The sequence below is a fragment of the Sinocyclocheilus rhinocerous genome, unplaced genomic scaffold, assembly GCF_001515625.1.
Source record: "Sinocyclocheilus rhinocerous isolate Xijiao unplaced genomic scaffold, SAMN03320098_v1.1 scaffold1295, whole genome shotgun sequence".
NCBI classification, from domain to species: Eukaryota; Metazoa; Chordata; class Actinopteri; order Cypriniformes; family Cyprinidae; genus Sinocyclocheilus; species Sinocyclocheilus rhinocerous.
Genome location: NW_015660499.1, coordinates 710,760 through 735,073, shown reverse-complemented (window position 1 = coordinate 735,073; position 24,314 = coordinate 710,760). Strand labels below are relative to the sequence as shown.

The window sequence follows — 24,314 nt, the reverse complement described above, 5'->3', positions numbered from 1 at the left end:
CCATTTTCCAAAAGTACTAAGGACTGTACAGTGAAACCTTCAATGGGTTGCACTTTTGTAGACAGTATCTTGAAATTATGATATTGTGTGTTTATCCCCCACAGCCTTGTTTTTAGTTTCATCTTGCATATAGTACACACCACTGATCTATATAAATTATATTATGTATTATATAATCAAATAGACAGGTAGAGCCACAAACAAACAGCCTGCAATTCCATTTGTTGCCACTAGTTGCGCATAAATGACCCACTTCATCTGTAATCAGTAAAGGCTTCAGATGTAATTCAGCGTGCAGGTGAAACAGAGAGTCTGGTGTAATGTTTACTCCCATCTGGAATAAATACTCAGGGTTTAATTTGCTAAATGAAGGCTCTGTGAGAAGAGGCCTATTCCTAATTACTGTCTCTCACACACACACACAGGTAATAAAGTCTACGCTTTCCCATCTCGTTTGCCGCCGTGAGTGTGTGATATCTGGTGTGTGTTACACGAGTGTGTGTTTCTCGTTGGATAAGGTGGCCGCCGTTCGCTCTGTGAAAGTAAGAGGTGAGTTTAGAGTGACTATTGTTATTAAATATCGCTCTTAAGCTAATCATCTCGTTTTCAAAGTGAAAGAGAGAGACAGACGGAGGAAAGATGGAGAAACAGAAGCTCGAATGCGAAACCTACTGAGCTGTCTGCTGTGTACAGGTCAACAATTTATCTGTGAAGAAAATTAATGGTATTTTTAACTTCTGCAATCCAACTGTTGTGCTCCATCGATTTTAGTAGCCTGTTACTAAGCTAACAACTAAATACTTTAATAAGCACAAAAATATTTAGCCCACACAAATATTGAAAAAAACAGAAAACAATTATTAACAGTTTGCTACTGAATTATAGTAATATATTAAATAATAATTATACAGATATTGTAAGAAAAAGACAATATGTTTATATAAATTACTATAGTTTGTATAAATTATCAGTAGTTTGTTATATATATAAATACATTATATAAATAATAATTACGCATATATTGGAAGAAATAGGTAATTTTGTTTATATTCATTATTTTTTATATCAACAGTTATCTATATAATAATAATTATAATATCTGTATTATAATAATAATTATTATATTAATTATTTTTGTAAATAAATAATCTGTTACTAAATTAATTGTACTAATATATAGTATTATATATAGTAATACTAATATATAGTAATATACGATTATAATATTAAAATTATGGTAATAATCATAGTGATATTATATTACTGATACTATAATTAATAAACTTTAAAAATGATCCAAGAATCCAAAAAGTATATCTCTTTATTTTTCTCACCATCTTGCATACTTTTATTTATTTATTTTGCACAGAATTATGAGATTGCCTTCTCCATGAAGGATATATGAGAGGCTGCTTTAGACTTTTGGATAGATGTGCATCCATGATTCCTTACAATGCTTACTACATAGGCAGCTCACTATGGATTAGATCAGAATCATAAAGAGCAGATTTGAGGGTAACTGAAAGTCAAAGCTAATCATTATGAACATGTGTTATGTGACATTTTCACAGCAAAACTCTATTAATGACTTTGTGATTTTATGAATATCACGTCCTGTAATAGAGAGCTAGAGGTGCAGAGAAAACGAAATATCAGTGTCAGTATTTGTTCAATTAAAATTGGAAAGCTGACAACAACAATGAAGCAATAGTACCAGCTGTTGTTAAACATGTTTTCAAGTATCACATTCATTTTGCTTTTTGCATTTTTTATACTGTGCATCTGTTCCAAAAGGAAGTGAGTTGCTTTGCCTACCTAGACAGCATTGCACTAGACAGAATCATAAGCATAATCCCAACAAGGGATTGTTTGTTCTAAAAGTAGGTAGCAGCATTATGTAGCCTTCTAAGATACCTTATTTTGGACAAATCTAATATAAATACAAAAATTTATTTTTCACTGAATATTAGTTTGTGTACCTGATGATCATGTCGCAGTGAGCGCACACAGGAGTGCGTGTTCCAGCAGGGATGTGTTCTGCCATCTGGACCAATGAGGCTTCGTCTTTGGGGTGTGGGCGGGGCATGGGTCGGTCCAAGGCGGGGCCTAAAGGAGTACTGTTGCTCATGACGCCAAAAGTGGGAGTGATTAGACCTGCCACAAATACACACACAAATACACAAACACTCATTAGAGCTTCAACTCGTCTTTGAGTGTCTCTGCTTCGTCAGTGTATTAAACGATAAATTAAAGGCGGGTGCACTTTGAATATGTCTGAATTGCTAACTGACCCTTCACAAAGACCCGCCCCCCTTAGTTGCTGTTGCTATGTCCGACAAGCCATGCCGCTCTCACACCACACACCACGTTCTCACGTAGTGAAAAATACATCGCTTAGCAATCACGACGACAGACAAGACAGAGCAGGTTACCTTTAGTATGAAACAAAGTCTCTGCTTTCAAATTTGGTCATTTTTTAAGAAATTCGAACATTTTGTAGGTCTTAAATGTGACGTGACAGATCGCTGTAGCGCCTCAGTTCAAGCCGCACGTGAACCGATCAGCTCTTCCTCTTTACTAGTTATAGTACAAAATAAACATGAATCAACATCAGAAGGTATCTTGTTTTAAACGTTTTTTTTATTATTTTAAATCTGTCTGGTTTGTTTGACGGACAAAATGGCCGATTCTGCATTATGATTGGTCAGATCGCCTGTCAATCGAACTCCCAGCGAAGGGTAAATTATTACAATTAAGTATTAATACTTAACCCTAACCCTAAAATATAAAGTATAGTAACAGATATGACACAAAACACAGATATCAATTAGTCTTCCATAGTGAAAAAAAATACTGGTGCAGGATTTACTTTAAAACAATTTTCACTCAGAAATTGCTAGTAAATTTCACAATTTATTACAAAGAAATGGCAAATAAAATAGAATTAAACATGAAATTCCGAAGTAGAAAGACTAAAATGGTATTTTCTTGTAAAATCTAATAATCTTTGTTTTATTTACATTTATTTTCTCATTTTCGTTTAGTTTAACCTGATGTACTAAAATATCATTTATTATTTCAGTTTTAGTTTAATAAAAACTATATAGACTTACATAAAAAGAAAAATAATAAAAATAAAAGAAGCACAACAAATTTTCTAAAATGAAAAGAAAAAAATTCAATAAAACCTATAATAGTACCTCAATGATACTAAAATATCAGAGATAAATTTTGTGAAATTCCTTTGCACCAAACTAAAATTTGAATGTATTTTTTGAAATAGATGAATTAGTGTGTCTGAACTTTAGATTTGTAGTGTATACACAGAGCAGCATCATATACTGCAGCGCTGTGGCCAGTATGTGGACAGGAGAGAGGCTGGATCTTCAGTAATGAGGTGATATTACCTGCTGTGCTTCTGACAGGTGTTCCCAGGGCTTTGATCATGGTCTTTACAGGACAGGTGACATGAGCGCTGGGCTGAGAATCATCCAGCTCCTCACTGAGACACCAAACACAGAGAGAGAGAGAGACATAATTACAAGGGCAAGACAAGAAGAGTGCAAGTGAAAGTCAAACTGCATACTACCTTTTATTTCGTAAAGAAAGCAGTATGCAATATGTACACTGTGTGCAGTATACTGTATGATCTGTCTGTACATGATATACAGTGCTGTGTGAATCTTATGAAGATAAGTAAAAGCAGTAATATTGTGAAATACTACTGTCATTTCAAATAACTATTTTATATTTTAATACATTTTAAAACGCAATTTATTCCTGATGCTGCAAAGCTGAATTTTCAGCATCATTACTCCAGTCTTCAGTGTCACGTGATCTTTCAGAAATCATTCTAACATGCTGATTTGCTGCTCAAGAAACATTTCTGATTATTATACAAATGTATTGTTGAAAACAATTGTGCTGGAAACTGTGATGTATTTTTTTCCTTGATTCTTTGATGAAATGGTAGTGCATGTAGATGAAAACCACTGAATTTCAGTAACTATTTTACTATAATACTATAAAATGATTCTGTATTATAGCAATTACAATCTATTTATTATTTGTTGAGAATAATGTAATTACATGTATAGAATAATGTATAATGAAAATTACAAAACAAAAAAAACAGTCCAAACAGCTGATAAAAACATCACAATAATCCACAAGTAATCCACATCAGTCCAGTCCAGGCCATAGATGAAAGTTTTGTGAAGCAAAAAGCTACATGTTTGTAACAAACAAATCCAGCATTAAAGGGACAGTTCACCCAAAAATTTAAATTTGATGTTTATCTGCTTACCCCCAGGGCATCCAAGATGTAGGTGACTTTGTTTCTTCAGTAGAACACATATGATGATTTTTAACTCCACATCAAATTTTCATTTTTGGGTGAACTATCCCTTTAAGGTGTTTTTAACTTCAAAACGTTGCTTATGTCTAAAATATGAGTTCTCTATTCATAATATTGCTTTCTGTTAATTGACGGACTGGAGTGGTGTGGATTATTGTGATGTTTTTATCAGCTGTTTGGACTCTCATTCTGACGGCACCCATTCACTGCAGAGGATCCATTGGTGAGCAAGTATTGTAATGGTACATTTCTCCAAATCTGTTCTGATGAAGAAACAAACTCGTCTACATTTTGGATGGCCTGAGGGTGACTACATTTTCAGCAAATTTTCATTTTTGGGTCAACTATTACTTTAATCATTGCATACTGCAAACTGTTTCACATGATGGTTAAGTATGCAGTATGCTAGTGCTCCACTGTAAACAGCTAAAGCAACACAGAGCTCACACTCACGCCAAACACAGCTCATTTCTACTGTACCTAGAGTACAGACAGACATGCCATCACAACGCTCATTAAACACACAGCAGGTCTGCTTGCGCAGTCCAGCAGTTTAAATTTAGTGAGGCAGGAAGTGAATATTGATGGACAGGGAGACAGAAGTTTGGCTCTGAGCATCTAGAAATCTTGGGTGGCCGTCACAAACACACACATTCATACCCACACACACCGTACCACCCCGATTCTCTGCCACACAACTGCGCTCTGTCAATCTTTCCTGTCTAATTACAAGCCCCCGGAGACTGAATGTTATGGAAACACCAGCCATAGAAACCGAAAGGACCACTGTTCAGTTCTGAATCTGGACGCTGATGAGATATTCCACATTGAAACACATTCAATCATTCACAAAAATACAAACAGCCACACTCATACAGTAAATGTCAGAAAATAAGTTTGTACAGTTTTAAGTGATATAACAACAGATCTAGTGTTGAAAATGAAGTCAGTATTGTGTGTTTGTTTGTGGTTAGAGGATCATTTTAATGTCCCTGCAAACAAGCCTGCGGTGGCCCTTTACGGGCCCACTTAGGGCTAGCCTAAGGGCCCCCAGCGCAGGGCCTCTGAGAATTTGCTCACTGGCAAAACGTTGGCCCTTTAGCGCTGGCCCTGCATGGGCAGCCCTCACTTAGAAAATAATTTGAAGTAATAAAATAACTAAAAATAAATAAACTAAAACTAACAAATGAAAATATAATAAATACTATATAGACACTTTTTTTTTAAAGTCATAAAAATGACATTTGCACAACAAAATTACTAAAAAAATTTAACTAAAATTAAAGTGAACACATAAAATACAAAGTATTAACAAAAACTATTATGGCATATTATCAATGATACTAAATTATCACTGGGTTAAGGAATGGCAATTACAGAAAGAAACAAAAACAAAAACAAAAAATCAAAACTCAATATTTAAGGGGTTTTAAAGGGGTATTTAAAGGGGAGGACGTAACAGAACTGATTAAATATACTCGCAAATGCAAAGTATATAATAACATAACTTAATAATAATAATAACAACAATAATATATAATTATATATCATATATATTAATTTTACATTTTTAATGAATTCATTTCAAATGAATGCATTATATTACGGATGCATTTAACTGCATTGCTAAACACTCATTAAAATAAATAATATCTATTTACAGTACTGAATTTTTTATTTTTTTGCAATGGGTCCAAAGTAGGCTACCATAGTAACACAGCACGGTTGGTAGTTTTTTGTTAATCCTCCATATTCAGTAAAGGAATAAGAGACATCTGTAGACGAATGCTAGCACATTCTTCCATGATCTGAAAAAAAAAAGAATATAGGATAAAGAAAAAAAATAACTGATGGTTGCAGCAGGATACAGCACACACAATTGAATCGACTTTATTCTGTGAAGATAACAAACTGAGATCCACACAAACACAGAGAGGCACAACAGAAAACAGACACAGGTCCCGTCTCCCCAGTTATAAGAGCGATCGTTACTGCTCTCAGCCAATCAGATTCATTACACAGCAAATAATCCAATCAGAGTGGAGCAGCACAGCAGGCTAATCGAATGAGAGAGGAGCAATTGGCAAACACACAGGAAGTTCTCCATCACACACATCCATGAGCAGAGGAAATCTGTCAGTGTGAACCTGATCATACTGATCGGAGCCCATTTATCATTACACACACACACACACACATATATATATATATATATATATATATATATATATATATATATATATATATATATATATATATATATATATATATATATATATATATATATATATATATATATATATATACATAAATATATACATAAAGACAGACATATAGACATAGACAGACAGATAGACAGATAGATAGATAGATAGAATTTAACTGTTTCATTTACTTTAACTGTTTAGTGTTAGTCATTTGCTTACAATGGCCATTTTTGAAATGACCATCAACCCTGTAACATTTTCCATGGTTGCTGCATATAAAGCATGTTTTGAAAGATTTTCACCGTGTTCTCAGAAAAAGTTATGTCAATCAGATGAATGAAACCTTTAGAATACAGATTAAAATAAAACTGTAAAGTTTGGTGTATGTACAGTAAGTGCTGCTGAAGTGAAGATTCTCATTTTGAATGTGATATTCTCTTTAAAGATATGTATTGTAATTAACATCTACAGATGCAAATGGAAAAAAAATGTGATAAACACTTAAATGTGTATTTTTGATGTTTTCCTTGTACTAGTCTGAAAGAAGACTATAGAAGCAAAAAGAAGCTAAATTATTTGGTTATTATAAAAATTTGAGCTATTTTGCTTCTGTTATAGAAGCAAAATAGCCCAAAACTGACCAATGCATGAAAAAAACTCACATTTTATCTGCTGAGAAGAAAGAATTCATGCTGCTCTCTAGTGGCGACAAATGAAAACCGCAGTAGTTCAATCATGAAATCAAAACTAACCCTATTTAAATTTGATTAATACATAATGTGTAACTGTGCACATTTCATCTGTCCCTGTCTCTAAAACCAAAGCCATATGTGTGTGGAAAAATACAATGACCAATAATATCATATGATTTCTTATTAAATATGTTTTATGCTTTTCACCATTACAAGTTAAATATACAAATGATGTTTTATGTTGCCTAGAACTGTGAATTAAAATAAATATATATTCACAGAATTGCTCCTCATTTTTATGACCAATTTGGACACTAGGAACACTTCATCATAACAATCTTTACTGGATCTTTGTACTGTAGAGACCCTTTTTTAAAGACCTACTTGTTTTAGATTGAGCAAGTTTGTGGACCTGTCATTACTTGCATAACTGATTGGATAAACATCATGACTTTGGCTTAAAATCAGTAACTGAGGGACATAAACCGATAAAAACACTGACACAAATAAGGAGAAAATACACAACAGGAATTCTTCAGAAAATACAGGCCACTTTATTCTATTTTGCTACATAAGGCGAGGAAGGAATTAAGTCATAAATGAAAATAAATTGTGAAGCATAAAATAAAATTCAGCAGAGTTTAAAAGAATATTCTGGGTTTAAAACTTGCAGAACAGCATCTGTGACAGGCTTGTCGTAGAAAATACAAATATCTAATTTTATGAAAATAAATATCACATTTACAGTAATGCACTAACATTGGAAGTCCATAGAGCACCAAATAATAATTCAAATACACACAGTTTTGAAAATATAACAACAATGCATAAACAATTAAAACTTGGCTCATGACCATGCAACTAACTAGATACATTTCTGTTCAGAAAAATAATTATTTTAACAAACAAGAATTAAGCACTTTCACAAAACTATGAGCTGCACATTTCCTCACAGAACACCATAGAAGTGCATTACTGTAAATGCTGCTAAATTTATTCGACAGATTAGGTGAATTTTTTTTTTTCAGTGTTAATCGACAGATGTTAACTAGTTTTGAGCCCAAAATGTTCCTTTAAATAGGAATCAAAAGACCAAAAGCTGAAACATTACAGAAACGAAATAAGATCCAAGCCACACGTGTAATGCAATACTGTAGTGCTTCACTAATAAAAATCACTAAATCCACAAGAACAGAGTTTGAGATGTGCGGTTTGAATCTTCACACTTCAAATCTACACGAACACACTTTACAGAGCTCATGTTGCTGTTTCTTGTGACAATTCTGACCCTCTCATTTCCGATAAAACTGCAGTTGTATTTTTACAGTCTCTTTTCAGTTTCCAACACGGAAACGTCCCACGGAGACCTGCTCACACACACACACACACACACACACACACACACATCTACACCAGGCTGAGGACGTTAAGGGTTCGAGCAGACACTCCATGGTGCCAGTCTCTGAGTTTATGATATTTAGGTCCAATTTTAGGATTAATCTTCACTACCCTGTTCACAGAGAATGAACAAGAGAGAGAAACAGAAACAAAGACAGTATTAAGAGCTGTAGAAGTGAATGTCTTCAGCACAGTGATACTGCAAACCATGCAGACGGAAATGCCACTGCACACGAGTTAAACTCACTTCTGTAACTTCCCAAACCGAGCTTTCATGTATTACTCAAATACAAATAAAGAATGCACAGCGCACACTGTATTGTCATAATAATATTGCTTTTCTTTGGAAAGCCAAGCCAAGAAACCTCACAGACTATGAATTCACCCACACAAAACAAGACTAGTTATTACACGACAACTTCAACGGCAAACCAACAACAGTGCAAGATTACTAGAATAACTCTCAGTTTGGGCCTATGAATAAAATGTAGGTGTATGAGCTCCATACTGTATCTTACTATATAAGCCATAAATACCTGATATATGATACTCAAAAAAAACCCGTGCTAACCCTTCATTTAAAGCCTATGTATAATAATGTACATTGTAATTAGTGCTGTCAAACGATTAATCGCGATTAATCGCATCCAAAATAAAAGATTTTGTTTGCGAAATATATGTGTGTGTACTGTATATATTTATTTTGTATATAAATACACACACATGCATGTATATATTTAAGAAAAATATGTTATGTTGATATATTAAATATATTTATATATGATATTTAAATACATGTAAATATTTTCAAAATATATGCTGTATGTGTGCGTATTTATATATACATAATAAATATACACAATACACACACATATATTATGTAAACAAAAACTTTTTTTGGATGTGATTAATCGCGATTAATCATTTGACAGCACTAATTGTAATGCATTATATTTTTTCATAAATAACCAAAGTTAACATGCATTTGAATATTTTAAGGTTTGTTTGTCATGTGTTTTAGTGCATTACACTTTCTAAAGGTGTAACAATGAATAGATAAGTATTATAACTGCTTACAATTATTAACGAGATCATACAATGCATTATAAGGTGTCTTACAAGGCATAATAAATGCAAAATACAACTTTTATAATGCATTATATATAAAGGATTTAAGTAAAGTGTTACCAAAAACTTGTATGCATTTTTTTAATTAATGTAATACTTTATTTCAACAAACTGCTCCATTAAAAAAAAAAAAAAAACATCTATTTTTTTTAACAATTTTTTCACGTCATGCTTTAGTGATGGTTATCGATATAATTACTAAATCACACAAACAGTCTATTAAACCCTTTTTAGAAATAAAATATTTAGTAAAGGTTGCAAGAATTACAAACTGAAATAGACAATTAAAACAGCTCATGTAATATTTAGTTCAACCTTTTGAGGTTGATAACAAACACTTTCTTAAGGTTAAAGGGATAGTTCACCCAAAAATAAAAATGTTGTCATCATTTGCTCACCCTCAAGTTGTTCCAAACAAAAGAAGATAGACATTGACTTCCACAATATTGAAAAAAAAAATACTATGGAAGTCAGTGTGTACTGTACCGTCAACTATTTGGTTACCAACATTCTTCAAAATATCTTCTTTTGTGTTCAACAGAATAAAGAAACTCATACAGGTTTGGAACAACTTGAGGGTGAGTAAATGATTACAGACTTTTTATTTTCGGGTGAACTATCCCTTTAAGCACTTCCTTTTACTGACCTTTTGTTGAGGAATAAAGAAAAGTCTATTTTGTGCCCTAGTGCTGGAAAGTGTCAGTGATCTGCACATGCTGGTTAACTAGAGCCAGAGCTTTAACAGAAACACCACGGGACGCCAAAATCACACAGGTAAATAACAGCACAAACACCCTTCAGAGAAAACCTGAACACATCTTCATCACAAAAACAAAAAAGCACACAGCACACACTCCAAAACAGCTGGCGAGCAAAGGAACTTACTTTGTTGTCTTCTTCGCTGATTCAGCCTCCTGCGAGGGATCTGAAAGACATAAACATTATCCAGAAAAGATTTAATACGGCATGCTTTCAATGTGATAGACGTGTAATAAAAGACATTCCCATTCTCTTGCTTTCTCCCATCTGTTTTTCTCTCTCTCAACTTCGGTTTAAAACGTCAATTCTGTCAGGACCACTATCGTCAAAGATGATTGACAATTAGCATACAGTTTGGATTGGCGGTATGGTTCTGTTCTGGGCAAGAACTCCCTGCGCATCCATGCAGCCTAGCATGGATGAGAGCAGGGAGAGCAGCGATAACCCCCCCAGGGTAAACAGAACAGAACCAACATAAATGTATTGCAGATATCGTTAAAGTTCAATAATGTTATGTACACATTTTTGAATTATTCTGATTCAAAGGAGAATCAGAAGGCTGAATTCTGACTGACAGAGGAGGAGTTGGGGATGGAGGAGGGTAATTAGCTATTGAGCAATGCGAAAACTACTGATAATACTGAGGGACCTTATATATGAATGCTTAAATAGGTGTCGTATTCCCATAGGTTGATGGGGATCAGCTGAGAGTCAGCTGATGCGAGCTTGACTAACGTGACCTGCCAGAACTAACGCTACGCTAGATTTTCAATCTTTATCCCAAATTCAGTATTGAAGGTTTTCCACACAATCGGTCTAATTAATGAAACATGAGCAGAACAAAACGGTTCATAAAACCATTGTTATGTAAACAGTTGCCTTGTATTAAATACTACAAATTTATGTAAGAATGATTTTCTGATTATTATTATTATTCAAATAATACAAACGCATATAATAAAACATAAAAAGGAATAAAATAACATTTAAAAAGCAATAAAATCATATTTAAAAAATAAACTCTCACCGAATTCAGATTCAGTGCCGGTGATTTGAGCCAGGATACGGAACGAGCGGGATTGTGAAGTTCCTGACCGTGGGCGCCAGTCCTCTGTGTCCTCCATGATGCGTTTCCTGCTGGCATCACCGTGAGTCGGGACGTGGTAAAACTCAATGTCTGTCTCTGTGATATGTTTACGAGGAAGTCTACACACACACGCACAAACAAACACAGATACTGTCAGTCTCTTTTACATGTAATCATACCGCATATCAAATGCACTATTCAACAAAAATATCAAACTGCATAGCCTATCAAATGCACAAAGCAGCTAAGCATTTGAGAAACAAGGGCACTGCTGGTTATTCCTTCTTTACCTGTTCATTGCAGGTTTTCTGAAGGAGGCATAAAAAGGAATAAGAAAGATAACACATTTCAGTCACCCATTCTCTTTTATAAGGGTTTTACTGATGGCACACACATTACAGATGTACTCACTTAAACACAGCTGGAGGACCACTATGAAGAATAAAATAAAAAAACTGTCATTAGGCTACATAATGGAAAGGCTCTTGGAGGCATTCAATTCAAATGTTCCGTGGTGAACCATGGTTTCTGCCAAAATACTTAGGTAGCCTATAACAGTTATTGTTAATACTGTAAAACACCTTAATAAGAAGCCTACTCAATCGTTCTGTCATTTTTATATTATAGCAGTGACTTATATCAAGTAAGTTTGCGCAGTTTTGCTATAGTGTAGGCTAGCTATGGTATTGTGACAGTTTGATTACCATGGTAAAACTTTGCAAGGGAACTCAAATTCAAGGTAGACTTGGGGGTGAGTAAATTCAAAGCACCAGAAGCTTCTTTTAAGGTTCTGGAGCGAAAATCTTCTCATGAAAAAAGTAAAGACATTTCTTAAAAGAAGTTCGTATGTTCACTGATTGAAGACTCGCTAATCAAATCGACGGAAAATACCTCAAATGCCGTCTTTTTGCGCTACCAGAGTCAGTATTTCGGACAAATAGGTAATATTAAACAGAAACAAAAACTTTTGAGTTTCAAAATCCTCCAAAGGGATTGAAACAAATGACAGTAGAAACGCACGAGACCAGAAGATGGCGCTGCTGCGCGTGGAATAATACACACACAACAGGTTTGAGAAGAAACTCATCTGGAAGTCTGAAATCGTCGACCCAATCTCTCAAAAACATTTTCACGTCTGGGACGTGCTGATCGTACCAAAGCCCGTCTGTACTGACACGTACACCATTCATAAGCTGTCAATAAATCAGCGCTGTCTGGCTGAGCGTGGATGAACCGTGTGACGAAAGATTGTCGGCAGGGCTTGTCTGTGTTTGTCAAACTACAGTTAAACACCTCTGACCACTGCGATACAGCCCGTCACAGAGGGACATAACATGCTTATCGTCAAACTCACGTCAACACACTCATGCAAAACAAACAGAAGAAACAACGAACCACAAACCCAGCTTTGCTTTGCTTTACTTGAGTGCGCTCTGCGGGGAAAAAAACAATAGAACCATCACAGAAAATTCGAATGGTTTCCACTACAAATACCATTACAGACACAACAAACCATCAACTTTTAACCATTAAAACCAAAAAAATTGTTTCCTGTCGTGTGTTTTGGGACATATTCCATTAGGATTTATTGGTTTTAACAAGCCACCAATAGACGGTGACCAATTACCAGTAGAGACCCACAGGGTCCATTACAGTTTCCATTAAACCAATACAAGTCCCATTATAACCAGCAAAACCATTACAAATTTTGTGATGGTGTCTATTGTTTTTCTTCAGCAGGGATCAGCGGTGCTACACTAATAAAATATTTCTGTTTACTTTATTTGTTTTACATATAGGCTACCATAGTAGTACAAAAGATATTTTAAGGACTTTGGAAAACCATGTAAATCCTAGCAGGCTACATAAACATGGTGATCCTTCAGTACATTATTCATATTAAAATACCATGATATCACCATCTGATACTGTACTACGATACCAATCAAAGGGGGAAAAAATACGAGAAATGTAGGCCTACCATGGTACTACCATGGGTTTTGAATATGTACCATGGTATTCTTGAAAGTGTCTTGAGTACAATGTAAATTAGACTACATTAACTACAAGACAAGTTACACTAAAGTTTAATACTTAGTGGTTCTTCACAGTGTTAGTTATATTCACAAAGAAAAGCAAAGCACTCTCAAAGTTGAGATGAAGGAAAATTCTTGGGAAAACAATGTTTTTACTACAAATCATGGCAATATTTACAACACACACACACACACAATGAAAAAAGCATCAGTATGGTACTGACTTTATGGCTGGAGTCACCTGCTGAAAAGAGCATAGAGGAGAAAAATAACCATTAAACTCATACAATCATCTCATCATCACTGGCTGAATATACATAACTCTGATTCCTGAAGCCCTCTGAGACAGACCAACAGCTGAAAACACATACATTGTACTGGATGAAGCGCTATTATGAATTATGGATACAAATTTTGACCAGAAGCAACAATTTAAAGTTAAAATGCCTTGATGGATTTGTTTCTTACAAACACAGATTTTCAACTTCTCAAGATGTTAATTGATGGACTGGAGTGGTGTGGATTATTGTGATGTTTTTATCAGCTGTTTGGACTCTCATTCTGATGGCACCCATTCACTGCAAGTGATGTAATACTACATTTCTCCAAATCTGTTCTAATGAAGAAACATGGGTGAACTATTCCTTTAAAAACACCATATCGGTCAACAAAGAGTAAAACAAACTTAATCCAGAGGGGGAAAACAATGTTTTCACTACAAATCATGGCAATATTTACAACACACACACACACACAATGAAAAAAGCATCAGTATGGTACTGACTTTATGGCTGGAGTCACCTGCTGAAAAGAGCATAGAGGAGAAAAATAACCATTAAACTCATACAATCATCTCATCATCACTGGCTGAATATACATAACTCTGATTCCTGAAGCCCTCTGAGACAGACCAACAGCTGAAAACACATACATTGTACTGGATGAAGCGCTATTATGAATTATGGATACAAATTTTGACCAGAAGCAACAATTTAAAGTTAAAATGCCTTGATGGATTTGTTTCTTACAAACACAGATTTTCAACTTCTCAAGATGTTAATTGATGGACTGGTGTGGTGTGGATTATTGTGATGTTTTTATCAGCTGTTTGGACTCTCATTCTGATGGCACCCATTCACTGCAAGTGATGTAATACTACATTTCTCCAAATCTGTTCTGATGAAGAAACATGGGTGAACTATTCCTTTAAAAACACCATATCGGTCAACAAAGAGTAGAACAAACTTAATCCAGAGGAATTATTTCCATTCAAACAAAATACAGTATCCAGAACCAGGCACACACGGGGCTGCATTAAGGAGGAATATGTTTTCTCAACAATTGCCTATAAAAATCATAGAAACAGGGCTGGCACTGATTTGACTCTATAATGTACAGCTGTATGAGGATAATGAGGAGGATTTATCAGAGTTTATGAGAGAGGGAAGATAAAAACCATTAGATGAGTGCGAAGTATGACGAGAAGCATTTGGTTCTCATCAGTTTTCTCTCCCACATCTCTAATATTTTCCTCTTTCTCTCCTTTTTTCAGACACATCGTTCAGGTATTTAACAAATATCATGTTTAGAATGAAATGCTAGCATACTGTGCAGTATATACTGCATATTTTGGCACTCGTAGCAGGTTATATCCCATGCATACCATGTACACATACTTCAAAAATAGCAGTATGACTAGTATAAGTAGTGCTCCAAACAGTTAATGAGATACAGAATGGGTTTATTGGGTGATTCAACTCTAATCTGTGCTGGTGTCAGGCTGATATTATGCTGTTAATGTTATTAGCACACAGAAACAAACAAAATGCATCACAACAAAGTCGAGTCGCAGAATATGCGTGTGCATCAGCACGTGTAATTAGAGACGTAGTTCTTCTGCGTAATAATGTCAATCAGCACTTTAAAACCATCATTAAAATATGAAACCCACACAAAATACAACTGAGCTTCCCCTGGGGCATGATCCAAGGAAGAGCCCTCATACACACACACACACACCAAAACACACAACAGATAGCATTACACAGAGCTAAATATACACGCAAACATCAGAGCCACTGACACCTGCCTGTAAACGAACAGAATCTCGCATATGTCACTGCGCGAAAAGAGATACTGAGAGATGCTTTTTAAGATAGACTGACCGTGAGCTCTGAGTTTGTTTAAAAATAGTATATGCATTCAAAATCATAAACTGTAAGCTGTAATTTAGTTCACATTCGTGAAATAATAATAGGATTATTTTGTCATATGTTGTGGTTTGAACTGCAATATGACATTTGAAAATATCTCATATAGCTATTACATCCAGATACAAAGAACAAACAAAAAAATGGTACATTGCAGTAATTTCTAATAACAAAATACATTAAAACCTCTGCCGAAACAGCTTAAAATAGTCTGATTTGGTATAAGCTGTTGTTTTAACTTGTTCTGAACAGTGATATATTAGTATAAAGTTTTAGTAATTGTGTTGTGTCATTCTCATTACTTTTAGCTGAAAAATGCCTAAAAACCGGCTAAAACCATCTAATAGACCAGCCTAACCAGGATGGGAGACCCAGCAAACCTGCTTATACTGGTTTAAGATGCTTTTTGTAGCAGGGAAGCCACAAAAGCCCCAACTGATTTGTTTACATCATTTACAAAGTTTTATTGGATGCATAGTTTATTAATTCCCTTATACTGTAGTGCACAGCCTTGTCTCTTTGTCCTTACATACATTTTTGAAAATATTTTCTGAAAAAATTTTTAAAGATATTTTCTGAAACGTCTAAGGAGAAAACAAACTGGAAACATGCTTCCAGAACCCAGGCCACTGAAAAAACAGTTGTCACTTCTTTGAGTTGAGCTCTATGTTTATAGGGTGGGTGGGGCATTGAAGTGTCAATCAAACTCTTACCCATTCAGCTGAGAGCTTTCACCCTGGCTTTCCAGCAGGCCCCGCCTCTGGCCCATGGCAACCTCACAGGCATTCTCATTGGAGTAGAGATTGATGGGTGTGTTATACACTGAAGGGCGGGGCACCGCCGGTAGATGATTGGGTGAACCATCAGTAGGAGTGGGCGGAGCCTGTGGATTAGGGTTTTGAGCTGAGGAGGCGGGTGCAAAAGCAGACACGGCGGACGGAATAGAGGTTATGTGTGGTGACCCTGCCCCTCCAAACGGGCGAGCGCTCCTATTGGAGGATGAAGTGATGTGGGTGGAGTTTGTGATGTCAGAAGAAGATGGAATGGAGGTTGTCATGGGAACGGGTTTGATGATTTCCACAGAATCATCCTAAACATGGAGGAAAGCACATGCAGGACTCAAACAAAACAACAAGAGCACCTCAAAATCAACAGACAACAACAAATGGGTTATACAACAGAAGCTCCACCACTGGAGACCTAAATAATGTGTGTCAGTATGTTCAGAATGGAATATTAGCTGACCACTTACTAAATACAGTATATATTATTTTAGAAAAAAGTATGCAAAACAGAACGGATTATGCCATGATAAATATTTTGGTCATATGACATTATGATGCATTTTCAAAGCCCTGTTCTCACTGACAGCATGTTGCACTGAAAAAGCAACAAAAATATATTAATTTTCAGGTGTTTTTTTGCTCACATGAAGCAACAGATAATTTCACCATTTTAACTCAAATTAATGTTATTTATGTACCATTGGAGATACACCAAATAGTGCATTCCTGTAGCTCAAACAGTAAAGCATACAGTAGTGCCTGAAACGCCAATGACAAGGGTTCAATCCCAGGGAATGCATGAATATAAATATATAGCTTGAATGCAGTGCAGTTCACTTTGGATAAAATGATCTGCCAAATGTAAAAATGTAAATGCAATGCATAAATGTAACTGGACAGCAACTTTCTACATTAAACATGCCTCGTAATCAGGAACGTGCATCATGTGACACCGACGTAGCACACTGTTTCACAAAATATATATTAAAAAAAAAATAATAATAATAATTAAATGTTTGGTATGCATTGTTCTAGTATTCTATTCAACAGAAGCTCCATCACTGGAGACCTAAATAATGTGTGTCAGTATGTTCAGAATGGAATATTAGCTGACCACTTACTAAATACAGTATATATTATTTTAGAAAAAAGTATGCAAAACAGAACGGATTATGCCATGATAAATATTTTGGTCATATGACATTATGATGCATTTTCAAAGCCCTGTTCTCACTGACAGCATGTTGCACTGAAAAAGCAACAAAAATATATTAATTTTCAGGTGTTTTTTTGCTCACATGAAGCAACAGATAATTTCACCATTTTAACTCAAATTAATGTTATTTATGTACCATTGGAGATACACCAAATAGTGCATTCCTGTAGCTCAAACAGTAAAGCATACAGTAGTGCCTGAAACGCCAATGACAAGGGTTCAATCCCAGGGAATGCATGAATATAAATATATAGCTTGAATGCAGTGCAGTTCACTTTGGATAAAATGATCTGCCAAATGTAAAAATGTAAATGCAATGCATAAATGTAACTGGACAGCAACTTTCCACATTAAACATGCCTCGTAATCAGGAACGTGCATCATGTGACACCGACGTAGCACACTGTTTCACAAAATATATTACAAAATAATAATAATAAATAATTAAATGTTTGGTATGCATTGTTCTAGTATTCTATTCTGAACACAACCTAAATGACAGCATGTGACTTTTAGCAATTCAAGACAGATAACTGAACGCAGCAAGCACACTTATGTTTGCTATAAACATGCAAAACTAAAACTCATGCATACATATAGAGCTGTGTGTCTGTCTCAGAGGGGAATAATGACATACACACAATACTCCAGTTGTGCGCTCTGGCTGGATGTATGTGTGTATAAATCTCCTACCTTTGGTGCCACATATGGTTTCAGAAGGCTGGAAGCTCTGTTGGAACACAAACAATGGACAAAAACATTAATGAATCTGCTGTGACCACATCTAGAGCTGGCAGTGGCAGTACATAGCGAACGTCTAACTGTGGTTTGCTGTAAAATCATAGGCCTGTATTCATAATGACACGGAACGACCGCATGGAAGTTTGGAGAGTGGTTCTGAATTTGTTTCGCCTGCAAGGGAGAACAGAATTAGGTTTTGTATCCTAAAGAAACCATTTGGTTTTAAACTAGTGGTGGTCAAAAATTTTGAATAATTATGAAGTCTCTTATACTCACCAAGCCTGCAATTATTTGATCAAAAATACAGTAAAAACAGTAATAATGTGAAATATCATTAAAATGTTAAATAAGTATTTTCTATTTGAATATATATTATAAAATGTAATTTATTCCTGTGATACAAAGATGAGTTTTCAGCATCATTTCTCTAGTCTTCAGTGTCACATGATCCTTCAGAAAGTATTCTAATTTGCTGATTTGCTGCTCGATTATTTACAATGGTTCTTCTTATTATTATTATCAATTTCGAAAACAGTTAATAAAACTGCTTAATATTTTTTGTGGAAACTGTAACACATTTTTAAGGATTCTTCAATGAATAGAATATTCAAAAGAACAACATTAATTTGAAACAGAAGTCTTTTGTAAATGCCTTTACTGTGGCTTTTGAATGGTAGTGTATTACTATTTTCAAAAAAATATGAAACAGCACAACATTAATTATCATAAATGTTTCTTGCGAAGCTAATCAGCATATAAGAATGGCTTCTGAAGGATCATGTGACACTGAAGACTGGAGTAATGATGCTGAAAATTCAGCTTTGCATCATATTACATTTTAAAATATATTCAAACAGAAAAGTGTTATTTTAAGTCGCAATAATATTTCACAATATTACTGATGTTACTGTATTTGTGATCAAATAAATGCAGCCTTGGTGAGCAGAAGAGACTTCTGTTTTAAAACCATTTAAAAACTCTTTAATAATTCCAAACTAGCTTTGACAGTAAGCGATACTGTTGCTGTGCATGTGTGTGTGAGGCTGGCAGAGGGCTTGAGTATTAGTTACCATCTCTGAGAATCTGAACTCAAGACCTTCTACAACAATCTCACACATCTCTTAGTTTTTTTTTATTTATGAATCATTTTGACCTTTAAAGATGTTCCCAAAGGGAGGTTTTATCCGATTTAGCTTCTGGGGACAATTTTGTACCTAAAATACAGTCACACACATCTTGAAAAGTGTTATATAACAGGAGATGTAAGCATTTGCTCCTATATGTGGCTCATCTTTGTTTCTATGTAAACACACACACACACATGACCATCATGAGTTCATGAGAAGGCTGTGTATCCCTCCACGGAGGTCTTTAGAGTGAGATCCAGCGGGCCGGGCTGGTTTTAGCACTGTTGATCCGGTCAGATGAACATGAGCACTCGCACTCTGCAGTTATGAGCTAATACTCTGTTCCCAGCAGGGCCGTTTCTAGCCAATTTGACGCCCTAGGCGAAATCCCTATCCCTATCCTTGAGCAGCAAATCAGCATATTATAGTGATTTCTGAAGGATCATGTGACACTGAAGACTGGTGTAATGATGCTGAAAATTCAGCTTTGCATCACAGGAATAAATTACATTTAAAAATATATTCAATATTTCACAATATTATTGTTACTGCTGTTTTTAATCAAATAAATGCAGCCTTGTGAGCAGAAGAGACATTTTTAAAGTATAAAAATCGTAATTACTCCAAACTTTTGAACAGTAGTGTAACTGGCAGAAGTTATTTAAATACATAACAATTAATAATTAATCACAACTGCGCTCACAGCGACCTCGAGGTCTTTGCAGATCCTGCTCCCCTCTCTCCACCCAGTGCTTTCCTGTCAGCTCTCCACTGTCCTCTCACAATAAATGCATAAAAAGCCCATAAATATAACTTAAAAAATCATTAACACGCATCATGTTCATAGATAATTTGTGGATAATTATTTATACTTCAACCTACCAGAGAGATGCAGAGAAATTATGTCAAAAGACAATAAAAATGAACTGCATCAGCATCACTCAGATTCTTAGAACATTCTGTCATTCTACAGTATTATAATGACAAAGAAAGATAGAGAAAATACACACACGCGCACACACACACATAATGACAAAAATACCAGCACATGCAATAACCCTGCAATTAGAGTAAGTCTTAAATTACATGTGGAACTGTTTATTAAGTTAATAATATTTAATTGATAAACAAAGAAAGTCATTCTTACATTCTTAAACTCCTTAGACCATTTTACTACACTCAAGTGAACAGCTCTTTGTGTGTGTGTGTGTGTGTGTGTGATGTATGATGTATGTATATGTGTGTGTGTGTGTGTGATGTATGATGTGTGGGTGTGTGTGTGTGGGTGATGTATGATGTATGTATATGTGTGTGTGTGTGTGTGATGTATGCATATGTCTGTGTGTGTGTGTGTGTGTGTGTTCGTTCATGTTTAGACAGAAACATACACAAACGGTGTAAGACGGTGTACATCTGCCCTACGGTGACGTCAAGCATCTGTTTGACGTCTCGTTTATATCTCACACCCTGAGACTGCAGTCTGACGCACGACTCGCTGATTTCCCTTCATTAATAACTAAAACTCTTTCAAACTCCACTTTCCTGTTCTGCTACAGTGTGTGAATGAACATTTGTGTCTGGGTGAGAAAAACGACAAAAACAAGCCGCAGGAACAAAATATCACAACTGCGTTATCTTAATAAGATAGCAGTGAGATAAATGGAGAACAAAATAAAACTCCTGCTTCTCAGACAAGTCATATGTTGACATCGGGTTGCACGATAAATTGGCTTTTAATCGTGTTCACGATTTCTCTTAATTTATTAAGCATTTATTTGCCTGCTGGTTATTTATCCTGAAAACTTTTTATTTTAATTTGGCATATGCATTATCTTGGATTGGTAACAAGCCTCCACAAGCTTTCATTGTTGCAGTTGCAAGATTTCAAGAGTTTAAATCCACCATTCAGAGCTTTTTTTCATAAATCAATACATTTTCTGTCCAATGGTTTACTTAATCTTCCCAACCTGGCAACCATGCGCCTGCTCTCTCTACATTACAGAAAAGCGCTGGTGAGCTGAAAACACCAGCAAACATATCAGTTGGGCTTTTTTTGTGAGTTGACATTCTCTATGTGCTTAAGAGAAAGTGCAAAAGCTGTGAAAAAAATTTAACGACAATAATCATGATTAATAATTATGATTATATTTTTTGAGCGGAATAATCCAGATTAAACGGTTAATCATGATTATTTTGCTCAAAAAATAGAATCACGAATGGAATGGAAAGGTTCAATGGATGTTAAAGGATCTTGACGGAACCATCAATGCCAATAAAGAACCATTATTTTTAAGAGTGTATGTACGAGTGTATGGGCTCAAAAAATGGCCTTAACTTCACTCCTAAAAATTAAGGTTCCAATTACAACCAGAAATGGTTTTCTACAGAACTTTAAACGGTACTGGTAACAACCATCTATATACCATTTCTTTAAACAACCCAGAAACCAGTAGACTGATCTGAAAACTACAATGAAACATCAAGAATATTTTTCAAAGTATCATACATATACAGTGTATTGAAAGCCTGTTTCAAATGACAGAAATGACTTACATCAGCTTTAAAGTGACAGTTCAACCAAAAAGAAATATTCTGCCACCACGTACACTTTTTTCTATATATTTTGTCATTTTGGACCTACTTACAGTACATGGAAAAGAGCAATTTGGGCATTATATCTCCTTCTAGACCTTTGTTTTCCATGGAATGAAAGAATATTGATTTCTGGGTGAACTATTCCTTTAAGACGCTATGTTGCAATCAGGAATTACTATATCAGTAATTAATCAAGAGAGCAAAAGGACATGAAGGAAGGTCATTATTACTGTATATTCTTTTCAAGTTCGAAACCATGAAATATTACAATTTCTGTTGAGCAGAATAATCTGAGGGTGGAAATTTCATTACGCTTTGAACTCTCTTCCAAATGTTGATTTTTATCCTGCTGTATCTCGCTAATGGAAAATGGGATTTCATCCAGCTGTGATATCCTGTGAACGCCGCCACACACATTCAGGGATGTGCTGAAGTGCAGGACAGTGTGTGTTGTTCTGGTGCAACAGGCTTCAGCTTACACTTTTAGACAGTTAAGAGCTTAGAACTGACGCAGAGAGAGAGTTTAGAGATAAAAGTGCAGGAGGTTTACAGAGTAATTTAATGCTTTGAGAGCAGTCATGAGAAAAAAAACACACACACATGGCATACAAATCATGTTCATGTGAGGGCAAACTGACCATCCTACACAGTCCAGAACATGCAGGTTTTGCAACAGCTAAAAGACCTGATTGATTCACATTCTCTTTCTTGTTCTCATTACTTTACATTAGAGGTCTGTGCAAACCTGGTTCATAAAGAAGACCTGTAACCCTGATGCTGTCCGATTTTAAGAGTAAATCTGTCTGATTTCTTGTTTGAGCAAAGAATTGCAGATTGCACAGTGGTCCGTACAAGGGTCGCTAAAAGGTCAGTATGCACATGAATTGGCCGAAATGAGCAGTACACTGCAAAAACATGATTTCTTACTTGGTATTTTTGTCTTAAAACTTAAATCAAGATACATTTACTTTGCTTAACCCTCATGTTGTGTTCAGGATTTTCTTTTCCCCCAAAATGCTAATGTTGTCGCATTGGACAAAACTAATTATGCTCACACTGTGTGTATAACACCTTCCCAAAAAAACTAATTTCTGTACCTTTAAGGATTGTTTCCCACCTTGCTGCACTTGCGGTGTTCCTGTTCAAAAAATGGCTGGCCTACAAAAAATTTCTTGTTTTCCTATATTATCACCAAATCTTGGATTCAATCTCCTGTCAGCTTGTTTTATTTCAGTTAGCACATGTTTTGTACTTCTTTTTGGAACTGACTGATCTTAGGCCTCATTGATCTGAGCTTATGCACCTCATTTTTTTGTGAATATTTCCAAAATTACCCATAAATAGTTTTTTTTTTTTTTTTCACTCCAAAACTGAGGTGCATATGCTCAGATCGATGAGGCTTACGATCCAAAAAGAAACACAAAACCTTTGCTAATTGCAAGAAAACAAGTTGATAAAAAACTGAATGCAAGATTTAGTGATAATATTGCATAATAAGAGATTTACAAGCAATTTTTTAAAGGCTGGTCAGTTTTTGACCAGGAATACTAGGTAAATTAGGTAAAGGATTTTAAAGGGTAAAGACTTGTTTTCTAAAAAAAATGTATCAAAATAAAGTGAGTTTATATTTAAAAGGCAAGGGGAAAATATCTGTCAATGGGGTAAGAAAAATTATCTGGTTCTTCCTTTGAATTAAGTTTATTTTTATCATTTTGACACATTTTTCATCTCAGAATCTTAAGTCATTTCACTTGAAGTAAATTTATCTAGAATTAAGAATGTTTAGAAACTTATACTAGAAAACAAGATAATGAGGAACAAAAACAAACAGAGTAGAAAACTGCATCCCACAATGCAATGTACTCAACCTGACCTTTCATTTCCAGCAAGTTTATTTCTCTCCTTCCTTGACTCAAATGTAAATGTAAGACATTTTATACAAAATTGGATTAAAAATGCAAAAAAAAAAAAAAAAA

General features: G+C 35.1%; 1 protein-coding gene across 4 annotated transcripts in view; it reads right to left on the bottom strand.

Moving 5' to 3' along the window:
- The window catches only part of LOC107725153 (PDZ and LIM domain protein 5-like), a 47,446-nt gene that overhangs the window by 2,545 nt on the left and 20,587 nt on the right, over positions 1-24,314 (bottom strand). For 2 of the 4 annotated variants that reach the window (XR_001638096.1, XM_016534318.1), the window contains exons 4-9: positions 18,569-18,605; positions 16,588-16,964; positions 11,569-11,747; positions 10,668-10,707; positions 3,408-3,502; positions 1,980-2,154 (exon numbers count right to left, since the gene is read on the bottom strand). Coding sequence is in view for 3 of the 4 variants with exons in the window: in XM_016534318.1 (XP_016389804.1) it covers positions 1,980-2,154; positions 3,408-3,502; positions 10,668-10,707; positions 11,569-11,747; positions 16,588-16,964; positions 18,569-18,605 (903 nt within the window). In the remaining variant the exon portion in view is untranslated. Of the gene's footprint in view, positions 1-1,979; positions 2,155-3,407; positions 3,503-10,667; positions 10,708-11,568; positions 11,748-11,918; positions 11,937-12,039; positions 12,061-14,448; positions 14,469-16,587; positions 16,965-18,568; positions 18,606-24,314 lie in introns of all 4 variants that reach the window. The other 2 variants (XM_016534319.1, XM_016534320.1) reach the window with 2 other exon arrangements.